The following is a 17,878-nucleotide window of genomic DNA, read 5'->3' as shown; positions in this document are numbered from 1 at the left end:
AGATGTGGCAATCTTGAAGAGAAAATTATCTACCTTACAAAGGTATCTCGGCGGGATCAAATATATGACGAGATTGCCAGACATTGTGATCGTCCTTGATCAGCAAAAAGAGTATATAGCTCTTCGGGAATGTGCCATTTTGGGAATTCCTACTATTTCTTTAGTCGATACAAATTGTGACCCGGATCTCGCGAATATATCGATTCCAGCCAACGATGACACTATGACTTCAATTCGATTGATTCTTAACAAATTAGTATTTTCAATTTGTGAGGGCCGTTCTCTATATAAGAAATCGTTGATTAAGAATATATAGTGAATTCTTGGACAACTGCGTAGATTTATGGAATGACTTACTATATCTTTTTTTGCATAGAATTTGTTTTGCATAGAAAAAAGAAGGGGAATATTGATATATATTAGAGGGTATTGATATATATTATGATCTGATGTGCTTTCTTGGTATCCTAAATATCAAATTAATAGTTCAAGTTGCTGAGTTGAGAAAGAGATGGTTGAATCAAAAGAATTCCTTTTTTGAAGTTCAATTTTTATCAGAGGACAATATGAATATTATACCTTGTTCCATTAAAACACTCAAGGGGTTATACGATATATCGGGTGTAGAAGTAGGCCAACACTTCTATTGGCAAATAGGAGGTTTTCAAATTCATGCCCAGGTACTCATCACTTCTTGGGTCGTAATTACTATCTTGCTAGGTTCAGTTGTCATAGCTGTTCGGAATCCACAAACCATCCCGACCGACGGGCAGAATTTTTTTGAATATGTCCTTGAGTTTATTCGAGACTTGAGCAAAACTCAGATTGGAGAAGAATATGGTCCCTGGGTTCCCTTTATTGGAACTATGTTCCTTTTTATTTTTGTTTCAAATTGGTCGGGTGCTCTTTTACCTTGGAAAATTATAGAGTTACCCCATGGGGAATTAGCAGCGCCCACGAATGATATAAATACTACTGTTGCTTTAGCTTTACTCACGTCAGCGGCATATTTTTATGCTGGTCTTAGCAAAAAAGGATTGAGCTATTTCGAGAAATATATTAAACCAACCCCAATCCTTTTACCAATTAACATCCTAGAAGATTTCACAAAACCATTATCGCTTAGCTTTCGACTTTTCGGGAATATATTGGCGGATGAATTAGTCGTTGTTGTTCTTGTTTCTTTAGTCCCCTTAGTAATCCCTATACCGGTCATGTTTCTTGGATTATTTACAAGCGGTATTCAAGCTCTTATTTTTGCAACATTAGCCGCAGCCTATATAGGTGAATCCATGGAGGGTCATCATTGAATTGACTAGTTTTGGAATATAGTATTTTTTTTTTCAGCTTAGCTCAATTCATGCATGGTTCCAGATAATCTGCTTGGTTGCAATAGTTAGAAATGCGTATGAATATATAGCCTAGAGTTGTAGGAGAGAGAATAGAATAGACTATATTATGGAATTTTCAAAGTATATATGCATTAAGGAGGGTGGAGTCAGGCTAGATCTATACTATAATAAATATCCTTAATATCTATAAGTGGAGTCCTCTTTTATGCGGGTTTCCACTTTAAGCAATGATTTTAGAATCCGATTCAATAGAAAATGAGAAAATATGCAAACAAAATAGAAGAAACAAATGTATATAGGATATTGATATTATATTATATATTCCTAGGTTAGATTCATTATCTAATCCGATATATGGATATAGAATTCCCTTCTATGTAGTTCGGACAATTCACATTTCAATTTGATTTCAATTTGTACTTTTTAGTTACTTTACTTCTCCCCAATAGAGCTTAGAAGTAAGAATTTTTTGGTTGATTGTATCCTTAACCATTTCTTTTTTTTTGACACGAGGAACTACTCACCATGAATCCACTAATTGCTGCTGCTTCTGTTATTGCTGCTGGATTGGCCGTAGGGCTTGCTTCTATTGGACCTGGAGTTGGTCAAGGTACTGCTGCAGGACAAGCTGTAGAAGGTATTGCGAGACAGCCAGAAGCAGAAGGTAAAATACGAGGTACTTTATTGCTTAGTCTAGCTTTTATGGAAGCTTTAACAATTTATGGACTAGTTGTGGCACTAGCGCTTTTATTTGCGAACCCTTTTGTTTAATCCTAAAAAAAAAAGTTCTTTCGATTTCGATTAGATACTTTTTTCTTTTTTTAGTAAATTGGTATTTGCTTCCGCAATTCCAATTATATCAATACTTTATTTAATTTACTCCTATTTATTACTCCTGGAATTATCTATTTATCGGGACAGATAATACCGCATTCTAGGAAGGGCTGAGTTGAGTATGATTAATTTAGAAGATATGCTCGCCTTCTTATTTCCCGTCCTTAGTTTAGGAAAGTGGAAAGTTTTTTCCTTTTATTTTAGGAATTTTGGGAACGGAACATTTCAACAAAGGAAGCCTTTCACCGGTCAAACAAGACCTAAGACTTAATCTAAAAGAAATTACTAGATTGAATCTATTTGCATTAAAAAAACCGATCAAAAAAGGGCGAGCGAAGTAAGTGATCGAAAAACTTTGTTCTTTGTTCGTCCTATCTATAAGAGGAGAGCATATGAAAAATGTAACCCATTCTTTCGTTTTTTTAGCTCACTGGCCATCCGCTGGCAGTTTCGGGCTTAATACCGATATTTTAGCAACAAATCTAATAAATCTAACTGTAGTGGTTGGTGTTTTGATTTTTTTTGGAAAGGGAGTGTGTGCGAGTTGTCTATTTCAAGAATAGATTGGATCTATCCGGCTGCACTTTAGAATATTTTTTAGTATTTTTCGGATAAATAAGAAAAGGGTGCACGATCTCGACGAATTACTTCTGAATAAATTCAGAAATCATATGGAAGAACCATAGCATTTCGCGACTCATTGGTAAATCAATTTTGATTCTCTATAAACCAAGAATGTGAGACCATTAACACGGTTAAAGCTAAACTGCTTGAAGTCCAGGCAAAAAGAGGTACTCTTTCTACAACTATATTAGTATTAGTACCGAATTTAAACGGGAAATAGCTAATGTAAAATTTATCTGATATAGAACACTCATATCGATAAAATGGTTTGAACTATTTACTAGAAAAAAAAAGAAGGGGCACCCTGCCCTTTTTTAACCAATGCCGAATCGACGACCTATGTATAAAAAAGAGAAATTTTTTGGATTTGAAGAAAAAAAAAAAAGAATTCTATTAATTTTCATTTTCCATTTATTTAGTTAGTTTTTCTTAATGAAATTGAAATTATTAACTAAAGGGCAAATATAAATAAAGAAACAACTTTGCTGACCATGATATATTTTTATCTAGGCGGAAGAGTCCTCTTAATATTTATCTAGTCTTATATAGGTTTCGGTATATTGAAATATAAACATAAAAAATAAGATAGAGGATAGGCTCATTACTTATACTTAAAAAAAGATATGGAAATTGCTATAGCAAAAAAAGAAAAAAAGGAGCGTGAGAGCCAAATGAATCGAAAGATTCATGTTTGGTTCGGGAAGAGATCATAAAAGTTGTAAACTTACAAAATAATCTACTTTCATTAAAAGATTTATTAGATAATCGAAAACAGAGGATCTTGAGTACTATTCGAAATTCAGAAGAATTGCGTAGAGGGACCATTGAGCAACTCGAAAAAGCTCGGATTCGATTACAGAAAGTCGAACTAGAAGCGGATGAGTATCGAATGAATGGATACTCTGAGATAGAACGAGAAAAAGCAAATTTGATTAATGCTACTTCTATTAGTTTGGAACAATTAGAAAAGTCTAAAAACGAAACCCTTTATTTTGAAAAACAAAGGGCAATGAATCAGGTCCGACAGCGGGTTTTCCAACAGGCCGTACAAGGAGCTCTAGGAACTCTGAATAGTTGTTTGAATACCGAGTTACATTTCCGTACGATTCGTGCTAATATTGGCATTCTCGGGTCCCTGGAATGGAAGAGATAATTAAATTAATTAGGCCTTGAACTTCTACTTTCGTTTAGAATTTAGGCATTATTTTTCCCCTTGCTTTCGAAAAAAGAGTCAAGAAACACTAATGGCAACCCTTCGAGTCGACGAAATTCATAAAATTCTCCGCGAACGTATTGAACAATATAATAGGAAAGTAGGGATTGAGAATATAGGTCGCGTAGTTCAAGTGGGGGATGGGATTGCTCGTATTATAGGTCTTGGTGAAATAATGTCGGGTGAATTAGTCCAATTTGCAGAAGGTACTAGGGGTATTGCTCTGAATTTGGAATCCAAAAATGTTGGGATTGTATTAATGGGCGATGGGTTGATGATACAAGAGGGCAGTTTTGTAAAAGCAACAGGAAGAATTGCTCAGATACCCGTGAGTGAGGCTTACTTGGGTCGTGTTGTAAATGCTCTGGCTAAACCTATTGATGGGAAAGGCGAAATTATAGCTTCCGAATCTCGCTTAATTGAATCTCCTGCTCCAAGTATAATTTCCAGGCGTTCCGTATACGAACCTCTTCAAACAGGGCTTATTGCTATCGATTCGATGATTCCTATAGGGCGCGGTCAGCGAGAGTTAATTATTGGGGACAGACAGACTGGCAAAACAGCAGTAGCTACAGATACAATTCTCAATCAAAAAGGGCAAGGTGTAATATGTGTTTATGTAGCTATCGGTCAAAGAGCATCCTCCGTAGCTCAAGTAGTAACTACTTTCCATGAGGAGGGGGCCATGGAATACACTATTGTAGTAGCTGAAATGGCGGATTCACCTGCTACATTACAATACCTCGCTCCTTATACGGGAGCAGCCCTGGCTGAGTATTTTATGTACCGCGAACGGCATACTTTAATAATTTATGATGATCTCTCCAAACAGGCACAAGCTTATCGCCAAATGTCCCTTCTATTAAGAAGACCTCCCGGCCGTGAGGCTTATCCAGGGGATGTTTTTTATTTGCATTCACGCCTTTTAGAAAGAGCCGCTAAATTAAATTCTCTTTTAGGCGAAGGAAGTATGACCGCTTTACCAATAGTTGAGACTCAATCTGGAGACGTTTCCGCCTATATTCCTACTAATGTAATCTCCATTACAGATGGACAAATATTCTTATCGGCGGATCTATTCAATGCCGGAATTCGACCCGCTATTAATGTGGGTATTTCTGTTTCCAGAGTAGGATCCGCGGCTCAAATTAAAGCCATGAAACAAGTAGCTGGCAAATCAAAATTGGAACTAGCTCAATTCGCAGAGTTACAAGCCTTTGCACAATTCGCCTCTGCTCTCGATAAAACAAGTCAGAATCAATTGGCAAGGGGTCGACGATTAAGGGAATTGCTTAAACAATCCCAGGCAAATCCTCTCCCAGTGGAAGAGCAGATAGCTACTATTTATACCGGAACAAGAGGATATCTTGATTCGTTAGAAATCGAACAGGTAAATAAATTTCTGGATGAGTTACGTAAACACCTAAAAGATACTAAACCTCAATTCCAAGAAATTATATCTTCTAGCAAGACATTCACCGAGCAAGCGGAAATCCTTTTGAAGGAAGCTATTCAGGAACAGCTGGAACGGTTTTCCCTTCAGTAACAAATAAATTTGGCATATCTACTCTTGTTATTTTGCATGTCTACTCTTGTTATTTGAATCATGCAAAAAAGTTTTCTTTGTTTTTAGTTTAGTATAGTTATTTAAAGAATAGATAGAAATAAGATTGCGTCCAATAGGATTTGAACCTATACCAAAGGTTTAGAAGACCTCTGTCCTATCCATTAGACAATGGACGCTTTTCTTTCGTATTTTATTCTTTCTTTTATTCTTTCTTTTATTTGTTGTCTTCTTCCGAGAAAAAACTGTTAGACCAAAACTCTTTTAGGAAATCAAAAAATCCAGATACAAATGGATGATGTATATATCATGCATATATCATTAAAGAAGGAGTATGGGGCCGGTAGTGGGAATCGAACCCGCAACCCCAAGGTTATGAGACTTATGAGCTACCAAACTGCTCTATACTCTTAAACTAAAGAGGGGTAACTAGTGGATAAAAGAGGGTTCGATACGTCCCTCTACCATATCTATACAAATAGAATAGTCCATTTATACAGAATGGTAAAGAGGGCTCCTCTATGATTATCAATTCCAGAAATCCATACAAATACGAAAGGGTATTTTATCCTTACCAACTGGATCTTGTTGCACCCGGTAATAAACATTCATAAACCATTTCTCGAAGTACGTGTCCGGATAGCCCAAAATGTCGATAGTTAGCTCTAGGTCTTCCGGTCAAAAAACAACGTCGATGAAGGCGTGTAGGTGCACTATTACGCGGTAGGGATTGCAATTTTTCTCGCATTTTCGTTTTTTCACTCAAACTCAAGGGAGAAACTTTGCTTCTTATCTTTTTTTTTAAAGATTGACGAATCAAATGATATTTCTGTTCTAATTTCTGCCGCTTCTTCTCCCTCTGAATCAAACTCTTTTTTGCCATAATGTGCCGTTGCTATTATTATCAAGTATACGGTTCTAATCCTAGATGGAAAAATAAATAGAAAAAGAAATTTAAGAAGGCGGATCCTCCCTCTCTATCAAGAGTAATGAACTAGGTGCTGATACAGTACAAAAAAACAAACTAAATTAACCAAACTTGCCTGATGTTGAGGCAATCAAGAAAGCTGCATAAGTGAATATATAACCCACGGAAAAGTGAGCTAATCCAACCAATCTTGCTTGCACAATGGAAAGAGCCACAGGCTTATCTCTCCAGCGAATTAAATTAGCTAAAGGTGTGCGTTCATGAGCCCATGCTAAAGTCTCAATTAATTCCTGCCAATACCCCCGCCAAGAAATTAAGAACATAAATCCAGTAGCCCAAACAAGATGTCCAAATAAGAACATCCAAGCCCATACCGATAAACTATTCATCCCAAAAGGATTATATCCATTGATAAGTTGTGAAGAGTTTAACCATAGGTAATCTCTTAACCATCCCATCAAATAAGTGGAGGATTCATTAAATTGTGAAACGTTGCCCTGCCATAATGTGATATGTTTCCAATGCCAATAAAAAGTAACCCACCCAATGGTATTTAACATCCAGAAAACTGCCAAATAAAATGCGTCCCAAGCAGAAATATCACAAGTACCGCCGCGCCCTGGGCCGTCACAAGGAAAACTATACCCAAAATCCTTTTTATCCGGCATTAATTTGGAACCGCGTGCGTCTAAAGCGCCCTTTACTAAAATCAATGTAGTTGTATGCAAACCTAGAGCAATAGCATGATGAACCAAGAAATCCCCAGGTCCTATTGTTAAGAAAAGCGAATTACTATTCTCATTAACAGCATTCAACCATCCGGGCAACCATAGGCTTCGACCCGCATTGAAAGCGGGGCCATTCGTTGAAGATAAGAGTATATCGAACCCATATGTCGTCTTGCCATGAGCAGATTGTATCCATTGGGCAAATATAGGTTCGATCAAGATTTGCTTTTCTGGAGTACCAAAAGCAAGCATGACGTCGTTATGAACATAAAGGCCCAAGGTATGGAATCCTAGAAAGAGGCTAGCCCAACTTAAATGAGATATGATAGCTTCTTTATGGTCTAACATTCTTGCCAATACATTATCCTCATTCTGTTCCGGATTGTAATCCCTAATGAAAAAAATAGCTCCATGAGCAAAAGCCCCTGTCATGATGAACCCCGCAATATATTGGTGATGAGTATATAAAGCAGCTTGAGTAGTAAAGTCTTGTGCTATGAATGCATAAGGAGGTAAAGAGTACATATGTTGAGCTACTAAGGAAGTAATAACCCCTAAAGAAGCTAGAGCAAGACCTAACTGAAAATGAATCGAATTGTTGATTGTGTCATAAAGGCCCTTATGCCCACGCCCTAATCGACCCCCCGGAGGAGTATGCGCTTCTAAAAGATCTTTAATACTGTGCCCAATTCCGAAGTTAGTTCGATACATGTGACCGGCAATGAGAAAAATAAATGCAATAGCTAAATGATGGTGAGCCATATCAGTCAGCCACAAACTTTGTGTTTGTGGATGGAATCCCCCAAGAAGAGTTAGAATGGCAGTTCCCGCTCCTTGAGCGGTACCAAATAAATGATTACTCGAATCAGGGTTTTGGGCATAAAGATTCCACTGACCCGTCAAAAGGGGTCCCAACCCCTGGGGATAGGGTAATACATCTAAGAAATTATTCCATCGAACGTACTCCCCCCTGGATGCGGGAATAGCAACATGAACTAAATGTCCTGTCCAAGCCAAAGAACTTACCCCGAAAAGTCCTGACAAATGATGATTGAGACGAGATTCCGCGTTTTTGAACCACGAAAGGCTTGGTTTCCATTTGGGTTGTAGATGTAACCAACTCGCTATTAAGGACAGCGTAGAAAGAAATAATAGAAAAAGAGCTCCAGTATAAAGATCTTCATTGGTGCGTAATCCTATTGTATACCACCACTGATAAACCCCAGAATAAGCAATATTCACTGGACCAGCAGCACCTCCTCGAGTAAAGGCTTCCACAGCGGGTTGACCAAAATGAGGATCCCAAATCGCATGAGCAATAGGTCTTACGTGTAAAGGATCCTGTATCCATGATTCAAAATTTCCTTGCCAAGCTACATGAAACAGATTTCCGGACGTCCATAGAAAGATTATTGCTAATTGCCCAAAGTGAGAAGCAAAAATGTTCTGATAAAGACGTTCTTCAGTAATATCATCATGACTTTCGAAATCATGTGCGGTAGCAATACCAAACCAAATACGACGAGTAGTGGGGTCCTGAGCTAAGCCTTGGCTAAACCTGGGAAATCTTAATTCCATAATGCCTTTCAAATCCTCCTAGCCACTATCCTACTGCAATAATTCTCGCTAAGAAGAATGCCCATGTCGTGGCAATTCCACCCAGAAGGTAATGGGTTACTCCTACAGCACGTCCTTGTATAATGCTCAAGGCTCTAGGCTGAGTAGCAGGAGCAACTTTTAATTTGTTATGAGCCCAAACGATAGATTCAATGAGTTCTTGCCAATAACCACGGCCGCTGAATAAAAACATTAAACTGAAGGCCCAGACAAAATGAGCACCTAAGAAAAAAAGACCATATGCAGATAATGAAGAACCATAAGACTGAATGACTTGCGATGCCTGTGCCCACAAGAAATCTCGAAGCCACCCATTAATCGTAATGGAACTCTGTGCAAAGTTTCCCCCTGTAATATGAGTTACCACCCCTTGATCACTTATGGTACCCCAAACATCCGACTGCATTTTCCAACTGAAATGGAAAATGACTACCGAAATTGCATTGTACATCCAGAATAAACCTAAGAAAACATGATCCCAAGCAGATACTTGACATGTTCCCCCTCGGCCAGGCCCATCGCAAGGAAAGCGAAAACCTAGATTTGCTTTATCGGGTATCAAACGGGAACTCCGAGCAAATAAAACACCTTTCAAAAGTATTAATACAGTCACATGTATGGTAAATGCATGAATGTGATGGACTAAAAAATCTGCGGTTCCTAATGGAATCGGTAACAAAGCCACTTTGCCACCTACTGCTACTAACTCGCCGCCTCCCCACGTTAAGCTAGTACTTGTTGTTGCACCAGGAGCTGTTACGCCAGGCGCAGTAGCATGGATATTTTGTACCCATTGAGCAAAGATAGGTTGTAATTGTATGGCGGTATCCGAAAACATATCTTGTGGACGGCCTAAAGCACTCATGGTATCATTATGAATGTACAAGCCAAAACTGTGAAAACCTAGAAATATACATACCCAGTTAAGGTGGGATATGATTGCATCGCGGTGTCTAAGGACGCGATCTAATAGATCGTTGTATCGAGTAGTTGGATCATAGTCTCTTACCATAAAAATTGCTGCATGTGCAGCAGCACCGACTATTAGAAATCCGCCAATCCACATGTGGTGTGTGAACAAGGAAAGTTGTGTACCATAGTCAGTAGCTAGGTATGGATAGGGAGGCATAGAATACATATGATGAGCTACAACAATGGTTGTAGAGCCTAGCATAGCTAGGTTAAGAGATAATTGAGCATGCCATGACGTTGTTAAGATTTCATAAAGACCCTTATGGCCTTGTCCTGTAAATGGGCCCTTGTGAGCCTCCAAAATATCTTTAAGTCCATGGCCAATACCCCAGTTGGTCCTATACATATGACCTGCGATTAGGAAAAGAATAGCAATAGCTAAATGATGGTGTGCAATATCGGTCAGCCAGAGACCACCGGTTACTGGATCTAGTCCTCCACGAAAAGTCAGAAATTCTGCGTATTTGGACCAATTTAAAGTGAAAAAAGGGGTTGCTCCTTCGGCAAAACTAGGATAAAGTTGAGCCAAAAGGTCCCGATTCAAGATAAATTCATGAGGAAGTGGTATCTCTTTAGGATCCACCCCAGCGTCAAGAAATTGGTTAATTGGTAAAGATACATGAATTTGGTGTCCCGCCCAAGAAAGAGACCCAAGTCCTAATAATCCCGCTAAGTGGTGATTCAACATGGATTCTACATCTTGGAACCAGGCCAATTTGGGAGCGGCTTTGTGATAATGGAACCAACCAGCAAAAAGCATTAACGCTGCAAAAACCAATGCACCAATTGCAGTACAATAGAGTTGTAATTCACTAGTTATTCCAGATGCTCGCCAAAGCTGAAAAAAACCAGAGGTTATTTGGATTCCTCGGAAACCCCCACCTACATCACCATTCAATATTTCTTGCCCTACTATAGGCCAAACTACCTGAGCACTGGGTCCAATGTGAGTAGGATCACTTAGCCATGCTTCATAATTGGAAAAACGGGCACCATGAAAGTACATGCCACTCAACCAAAGAAAGATAATGGAAAGTTGCCCGAAATGAGCACTAAAAACTTTTCTAGAAATCTCCTCCAAATCACCAGTATGACTATCGAAATCGTGAGCATCAGCATGTAGGTTCCAGATCCAAGTGGTAGTATCAGGGCCCTTAGCTAGTGTTCTTGAGAAATGGCCGGGTCTCGCCCATTCCTCAAAAGATGTTTTTACAGGATCCCTATCCACAACAATTTTTACTTCTGGTTCCGGCGAACGAATAATCATTAACTCCTCCTCTTTCCGGACAAGACATACAAAGAGACCCGCCAACTGTCTTTTTTTTTAGTGAATCTTTGAAAGATAGATTTTGAAAGATAGATTTTGAAAGATAGATATTGTGATTAGTTCTTTTCTTTACTATACTACCACCCTTCTTTTTTTTTAGTTATTCACTGGAGCAATTATATATTAAAGTCAATCCGAGGCAAGTGTTCGGATCTATTATGACATAAAGGTTAGGTGCCTAACGGACATTGTTTATCTTGAAAAAACAAATATTTCTCGGCGTAAGAAAAAATCTTTTTTATTTTAAATTTAAGAAACTAGTGTATTTTTTTTTAGGGCATAAGCTCCTATCTATATCTACTTTCCTTGAGCATAATATAGGGTTTTTTATTTTTTATTTGATTCTAAATTCCAAGATAACTCATTAGAATTATTAATAAGATGGTTCTAATATATTAGCAATATTTAGATTGGCCCCCTTTTTTTTATTCACTTTATTACTTCTATTCTAGACCCTATCCCTATGGTTTATTCTTATGAAATATCTTATAAAATAGAAGGTATAAGAAATGGATATAATGAAATTCTTGATTCGATCTTACGACCTAATTTATTTGATTAATGGATCAACAACCAAACCATCCATTTTAGGAAAAAAAAGGAGCATGGTCTTATTCAAATTCAAAGCGCTTCGTAATCTTCAACCAGTTTTGTGCTTCAATATAATTTCCCGGAGTAAGCGCTATAGCTTGTTTCCAATATTCAGCAGCTTGATCAAACCAAGCTTCCGCAATTTCCGAATCACCCTCTAGAATGGCCTGTTCTCCTCGGTCGGAATAGGCAGTTCCTTCCCTTAGAACCGTACTTGAGAGTTTCCTACCTCATACGGCTCAGAAATTGCTATCTTAATTTCCCCTATCTTAACTGAATTCGATTTATCAAAAATCGATCCAATTTGTTCTTGTGTTAAGCAGAAGAAATTAATTACCTAAGTTTCAAACCCTAATTTTTCTCAATAATTAGTTTGATCTTTTTTCCCACCTTCAGAAGAATGAAGCATAGATAGATATAGAGCCTTCGTTCAAATTTTCTGAAAGGTAACTATCCCGGTTTCATATATGAAATCTCTATAGAATCCTTGAAAAAGACTTTTTTCCATAAGAAAGAAAAAAGAACTTACTATCTTTGGGATCTGATACTACACCGCTGCTTAATCCCTTAGTGGATCGGCTCTATTACATAAGCGGATTCCTAAATTTTGCCCCATATCATGGGATAAGTAAGCAGTTTTTTTTAGTTGTATCGACCCAGTCGCTCACTAATTGATCTTTACGGTGCTTTCTCTATCAATTTGAGAAACTTTATCCATAGAGTAGTAGTATAGGCCATACTTTCTTCGTTTTTTGATTCTCGTGAAGTGTCCTTCCTTCCTACAGCTGATAGGGAAAAATCGTTGTTTTTACGATCCCTATGTAGAAAGCCCTTTTTTCCAGTATTTACTAGAAAATTTGATCCTCTCTTTTTTTGTCTTTCTATAGTGGAGATAGTCGCACGTAATGACAGATCACGGCCATATTATTAAAAGCTTGCGGTAAGAAGGGGTTTCGTTCTAGTGCCCGGAAATAATATTCCAAAGCCTTTGTATGCTCTCCATTGCTTGTGTGTATAAGGCCTATGTTATAGAGTATATAACTTCGATCATAGGGATCGATTTCTAGTCGCGTAGCTTCATAATAATTTTGCAAAGCTTCCGCATAATTTCCTTCGGATTGAGCCAACATCCGTTACGGTCGTTCATTCTATTCAAAAAATCTCCGTTCCAAAACCGTACATGAGGTTTTCATCTCATACGGCTCCTCCCTTCTGTACATAATAGTACTAAGCGAAATAATCTTAATCTATAGAATCAAAATAGAATTAGTCCCGTCTCATTATGAACCGAAAGGGGCTGGTATTTTTCCAAGAAATCTCTAGCCAACCTTCCCACAAGAGGTTTTTCTTAACACCAATGAATTCTATTAATGCTAGAGGAAAACGATAGCTCCAATAATTTCTTTGTTCTCAACGCCTCCTATTTAGAGGAATTAGCTACTTCAACGATCTTTGATGGTTATAGGGGTATCCAAAGTACAAACCTGATGGTTGTTTGTTATCCCAACCATTCTTCCCAGCCCTGATACCGATCAGGAAAGGGGTAATTTCTACCAAAGTTTTTCTCTTGTTGATTCCTATTTCTAGGTGTAGTGCTTTTCTCCCCTATGCTGCCTACGGATACTAATAGAGTGGCCTGTAATCCATACCATACCATATCCTGTAGGTGTAACCTTTCGCTCAATACTCAAATCTACAATTGAAGTATCTGAAGCCGCATCAATCGAGGATACACGACGGAAGGAATTGTTAGTTCGCCTCACCTTCCCGAAGCGTGGGTTTGCTTGCTTTACAAATTTGGTTCTCTCTATGCCAACCCCTTTTCTTTTTCCTAAGACTGAGGTATAGGTAGGTCTAAAAAAAAGCAAAAAAAAAAAGAGTCAAATCGCACCATCTCTATAATAAGTAAATGCCTTTTTTTCTCCTGAGGTTGTCGGAATTATTCGCAATAAAATATTGGCTATAATTGAGAAGGTCTTATCAATGAAATTTCCATTTACACGGGATCTAGGCATAATTCCCAAGCCATTCTATATAGAATTGTTTTCATTCCTTCACAAAATAACATAAAAACAAACACATTCGATTCTTATAATTATAAATAGATTGATCCATATGCTCTAAATCCATATGTTTTAAATGGATAAGAGAGATATGGATTTTCCGCTCAGCTCAAATTGTATCCTTTTCCTTCTGCTTGGACACGAAGAGATATGCAATATTTGACTAAGACTGGATTTCATTCCACTTTCCTATTTCTGAACAACAACTTATGTCATCAACTATTTCGTGTTTTCAAAGTTATTAATTGTCTCATACTCTATTTTTGATTTCAATGGTGTAGCGTATCTTATGCAAACGGAATTCTAAGGTTTCTTTATTTTATTATGCAATAAGAAGAATTCTTGCATTCTCTTTTTCTTTAGTTGCGGGAAAACCTAAATTAAAACTTTTATTTTATAGCGAGCGCAATTTCTAGTAAAAAATCCTGTATCCTTCCACCTAGATCAAAAGGAATTTTTCCAATAGAACTAGGGAACCCCCGAGCGGTTGCGGTTGTACCTGTACTGCAGGAATAAGAAAACTCGCTATTCACTCAGTTTATTTTCCATAATAAGTTATGTAGGAAAGATGGCCGAGCGGTTCAAGGCGTAGCATTGGAACTGCTATGTAGACTTTTGTTTACCGAGGGTTCGAATCCCTCTCTTTCCGTTTTTCTTAATTCATCAACGTTAAGGATCACAATGTATCAAATCAAATAGCAATTTATTCCAGTAATAATATCTTATATTATCTTATTTTTATTTAATAGAAATTAAAAATTCTCTATAGCAAATTACTGTGGTATGTAAACATAGAGGAAAAAAGCAAAAAGGATCCTAATCCTAGGGTTAATCAATTTTAGCTAGTTGATGGGAAAATACGAATTAATGGTAATGGTCTTAGGGCTATTTAGTTCGGGGAAAGGGGAAGGGGAAGAAAATTCTATGAACCTTTCCTTTTTTCATTAAGTTCAAGTCTGACGAGAGTAATATTCTACAACTAACAACTCATTTATTTTGAGACCGACCCACTTCCTATCTAGGATTTTATTTACTAGTCCTTTATATTCCAATGTGTCAATCGTCAAATGGCTTGGCAATTTCCCCGGGTCCGATGAAGCAATATAATTTTGAACCAGACCTTTTGATCTTTGGTTATCTTTCGTAGTAATAATATCTCGGGGTTTGCAACGAAAACTTGGTATATTGACTATACGGCCATTAACTAAAATATGTCTATGGTTGACTAATTGGCGGGCCCCAGGAATGGTTGAAGCCATACCCAATCGAAAAAGGATATTATCCAAACGCATTTCAAGTAATTGTAGTAAAACCTGGCCTGTTGACCTTTTTGCTTTTCCAGCGATATGTACATATCTAAGTAATTGTCGTTCTGTCAGACCATAATGAAAACGCAATTTCTGTTTTTCTTGAAGACGAATACGATATTGCTCCTTTTTCCCAGAATTGAATTTTTTTTTAAGATTACTTCCGGATTTAGGTGTTTTTCTAGTGAGTCCTGGTAAAGCTCCCAAACGGCGTATTTTTTTTAAACGAGGTCCTCGATAACGGGACATGAAGACTCCTTTTTTTTATTGAAATTTCATTTTACACAATTAATTTCATTGTATTTACATTACAGAATACATCGAAATTAAAACTGAATTAAACTACAGGATAAACAGAGTAAAATCAACTAAAGTACCACAAAAAATGGAATTTCATCAAAATCTGTATTTTTTGTATTTTTTGTATATATATTATTTATTTTATTGTTTTGTATCTAGCAAAATAGTAAGGTAAAAAACATAAAAGATCCTGGATTCTCCATTTAATTCGGAAAAAAAGAGATTCTTGTTCGTAGAACATCGATAGAGAAAAAAAAAGCCGACTATCGGATTTGAACCGATGACCCTCGCATTACAAATGCGATGCTCTAACCTCTGAGCTAAGTGGGCTTACATAACGGAAATAGTGTAACAAATAGAAATAGGTATAGTATAGGAAATCCGTAAAATCTCAGATATTAGTTATTACTCTTAGCTATTAACTAGTTCTAAATTTGAAGTTCTACTTATAAAAAAATACTAAATAAAAAAATACTAAAACTTCTTAAAGATAAAGTTAGCTTGATATGCTTAACTATAGGATATTTAAAAAGAAAATTATAGACTTTATGGGTATTTTCATTCGATCATTATAGACTTTATTATTTGTTAATAATTTGAGGATTAATATTTCACTAAGGGGAACATAAAGTCAGAGTAAATAAAATTGATAATTCTGATTAGAAAAAAAGAATAAATATCCAGCGTTATAGTATAATTTCGAATACTATAAAAAAGTAAGACGGGAGGTGGGGGAGATAAAAAGTTTTGGATATATTGATTCGGATTGAATTGCAAATACATCAAGGATAGAATCAATGTAATTCAGAATTGCAATAAGCAAGCGGGGTCTCTCAAATAGAGTCGAACTGAACTGCTAGACTACGTTGAGTGATGAACTCAATGATTCAAAAAAAAAACTAAGAGATGGATGAAATTACACAAGGAATCCTGGTCTCAAAGAAGAGGGAAGTGGGGATATGGCGAAATCGGTAGACGCTACGGACTTGATTGTATTGAGCCTTGGTATGGAAACCTGCTAAGTGGTAACTTCCAAATTCAGAGAAACCCTGGAATTAAAAAAGGGCAATCCTGAGCCAAATCCGTGTTTTGAGAAGGGATTCTCGAACTAGAATACAAAGGAAAAGGATAGGTGCAGAGACTCAATGGAAGCTGTTCTAACGAATCGAGTTAATTACGTTGTGTTGTTAGTGGAATTCCTTCTAATTCTAAATTAGAGAAAGAGGGGTTTTATACTTTATACATTTAATAAACACGTATAGATACTGACATAGCAAACGATTAATCACAGAACTCATATTATAATATAGGTTCTTTATCTTTTTTAAAATTTCAAAATAAAATTCGAAATGATTATGAAATAAAAAACTCATATCATAATTTTATTTTGAATTATTGTGAATCCACTCCATTCGAATATTGAATAATCAAATTCTTCAATTCAAATTCAAAGTTTTGAGAACTTTTAAAAAGAAAGTGGATTAATCGGACGAGGACAAAGAGAGAGTCCCATTCTACATGTCAATACTGACAACAATGAAATTTCTAGTAAAAGGAAAATCCGTCGACTTTTTAAGTTGTGAGGGTTCAAGTCCCTCTATCCCCAAATCCTCTTTTTTTTTCTTTTTATCAATGGGTTTAAGATTCATTAGCTTTCTCATTCTACTCTTTCACAAAGGAAAGGAATGCGAAGAGAACTCAATGGATCTTATCCTATTCATTGAATAGATTTCTTTTTTATTAGAGTATCGGCAAGAAATCTTGGTTATTCACTCTATTTTTAAGTATTATTTAAGTAAACCATGCACAATGCATAGGGCTACCCCCCCCCTTTCAAATTTTGAATTTGAAATACTTTAATTGATTTTTTAGTCCTTTTAATTGACATAGATACAAATACTCTACTAGGATGATGCACAAGAAAAGGTCAGGATAGCTCAGTTGGTAGAGCAGAGGACTGAAAATCCTCGTGTCACCAGTTCAAATCTGGTTCCTGGCAGAGAAAAAAAAAGATCCACCGAATAGGTATTGATCCAAATACCTCGAGATGGATTGTGATACATATTTATTAATAATATATAATATAGATAGAGTATGATTTATTCATCTAAGTGGATAAATCTATAATATAAATATAGAGGCACTTCTTTTTAGAGAAGTTTTAAAATATACCCTTTCTTTATGATAAGGAAGGGGGTGAGATTAGGTTCCCCTTTATTTTTTTGCGTTTCTTTATTTTGTATTCCACTATTCCGACGAATATTTTTTTAGTCTTGCTTATCTTTATCTTATCTTATTTTCCTAGTTGTGCTAAGTCATGTGCGCGATACAAAGTTCCTGGTAGAGAACTTCTTTGAGTCATCCTATTTTTCTGTTCATATGAAGGAAATTAATATGTGATTTTCAAAATAGGGGAATCCAAATGAAACCCTTTTTTGGCTCAGTCTATCTGGAATGC

At 36.7% G+C, this 17,878-nt stretch overlaps 5 protein-coding genes and 4 non-coding genes across 9 annotated transcripts; 4 read left to right on the top strand and 5 right to left on the bottom strand.

Annotated features, from left to right (window-relative positions):
* The first annotated feature begins 72 nt into the window (after positions 1-72).
* LOC123422978 (ATP synthase subunit a, chloroplastic) lies at positions 73-1,393 on the top strand. Its single transcript, XM_045107762.1, has one exon. It carries the CDS (start codon positions 450-452, stop codon positions 1,308-1,310), a length of 861 nt encoding a protein of 286 aa, XP_044963697.1. The 5' UTR covers positions 73-449; the 3' UTR covers positions 1,311-1,393.
* A 2,562-nt stretch (positions 1,394-3,955) lies between these two features.
* LOC123422974 (ATP synthase subunit alpha, chloroplastic) lies at positions 3,956-5,675 on the top strand. The gene has a single exon (XM_045107759.1). The coding sequence runs from the start codon at positions 4,055-4,057 to the stop codon at positions 5,567-5,569; it is 1,515 nt and encodes a 504-aa protein (XP_044963694.1). The 5' UTR covers positions 3,956-4,054; the 3' UTR covers positions 5,570-5,675.
* Positions 5,676-5,694: 19 nt separating this feature from the next.
* TRNAR-UCU lies at positions 5,695-5,766 on the bottom strand. The gene has a single exon. It is a non-coding gene; the product is annotated as a tRNA-Arg (tRNA).
* A 5-nt stretch (positions 5,767-5,771) lies between these two features.
* Positions 5,772-8,913, bottom strand: LOC123422971 (photosystem I P700 chlorophyll a apoprotein A2). Its single transcript, XM_045107756.1, has one exon. It carries the CDS (start codon positions 8,819-8,821, stop codon positions 6,617-6,619), a length of 2,205 nt encoding a protein of 734 aa, XP_044963691.1. The 5' UTR covers positions 8,822-8,913; the 3' UTR covers positions 5,772-6,616.
* On the bottom strand, positions 8,847-11,299 carry LOC123422970 (photosystem I P700 chlorophyll a apoprotein A1). Its single transcript, XM_045107755.1, has one exon. It carries the CDS (start codon positions 11,097-11,099, stop codon positions 8,847-8,849), a length of 2,253 nt encoding a protein of 750 aa, XP_044963690.1. The 5' UTR covers positions 11,100-11,299.
* Positions 11,300-11,400: 101 nt separating this feature from the next.
* LOC123422979 (photosystem I assembly protein Ycf3) lies at positions 11,401-17,860 on the bottom strand. The gene is made up of 3 exons (XM_045107763.1): positions 13,642-17,860; positions 12,655-12,882; positions 11,401-11,931 (listed from the first exon to the last, which is right to left on the bottom strand). Exons 1-3 carry the CDS (start codon positions 13,763-13,765, stop codon positions 11,771-11,773), a joined length of 513 nt encoding a protein of 170 aa, XP_044963698.1. The 5' UTR covers positions 13,766-17,860; the 3' UTR covers positions 11,401-11,770.
* TRNAS-GGA lies at positions 14,376-14,462 on the top strand. Its single transcript has one exon. It is a non-coding gene; the product is annotated as a tRNA-Ser (tRNA).
* Positions 15,678-15,750, bottom strand: TRNAT-UGU. Its single transcript has one exon. It is a non-coding gene; the product is annotated as a tRNA-Thr (tRNA).
* TRNAF-GAA lies at positions 17,347-17,419 on the top strand. Its single transcript has one exon. It is a non-coding gene; the product is annotated as a tRNA-Phe (tRNA).
* Positions 17,861-17,878: the final 18 nt, after the last annotated feature.

Source organism: Hordeum vulgare, unplaced genomic scaffold (assembly GCF_904849725.1).
Source record: "Hordeum vulgare subsp. vulgare unplaced genomic scaffold, MorexV3_pseudomolecules_assembly, whole genome shotgun sequence".
In the NCBI taxonomy this organism is placed as follows: Eukaryota; Viridiplantae; Streptophyta; class Magnoliopsida; order Poales; family Poaceae; genus Hordeum; species Hordeum vulgare.
Note: the sequence above shows the minus strand (reverse complement) of the source record. Positions and strands in the feature narration are given on the sequence as shown.

Excerpts from the sequence above, each read along its gene's own strand:
- LOC123422978 (XM_045107762.1), top strand. The coding sequence starts at position 450 with ATGTGCTTTCTTGGTATCCTAAATATCAAATTAATAGTTCAAGTTGCT.
- LOC123422974 (XM_045107759.1), top strand. The coding sequence starts at position 4,055 with ATGGCAACCCTTCGAGTCGACGAAATTCATAAAATTCTCCGCGAACGT.
- LOC123422971 (XM_045107756.1), bottom strand. The coding sequence starts at position 8,821 with ATGGAATTAAGATTTCCCAGGTTTAGCCAAGGCTTAGCTCAGGACCCC.
- LOC123422970 (XM_045107755.1), bottom strand. The coding sequence starts at position 11,099 with ATGATTATTCGTTCGCCGGAACCAGAAGTAAAAATTGTTGTGGATAGG.
- LOC123422979 (XM_045107763.1), bottom strand. The coding sequence starts at position 13,765 with ATGCCTAGATCCCGTGTAAATGGAAATTTCATTGATAAGACCTTCTCA. Across the intron at positions 12,883-13,641 it reads ATTTACTTATTATAGAGATG|GGATGTTGGCTCAATCCGAA; the intron begins GTGCGATTTGAC and ends AACGACCGTAAC. Across the intron at positions 11,932-12,654 it reads TATGGCCGTGATCTGTCATT|ACCGAGGAGAACAGGCCATT; the intron begins ACGTGCGACTAT and ends CTGCCTATTCCG.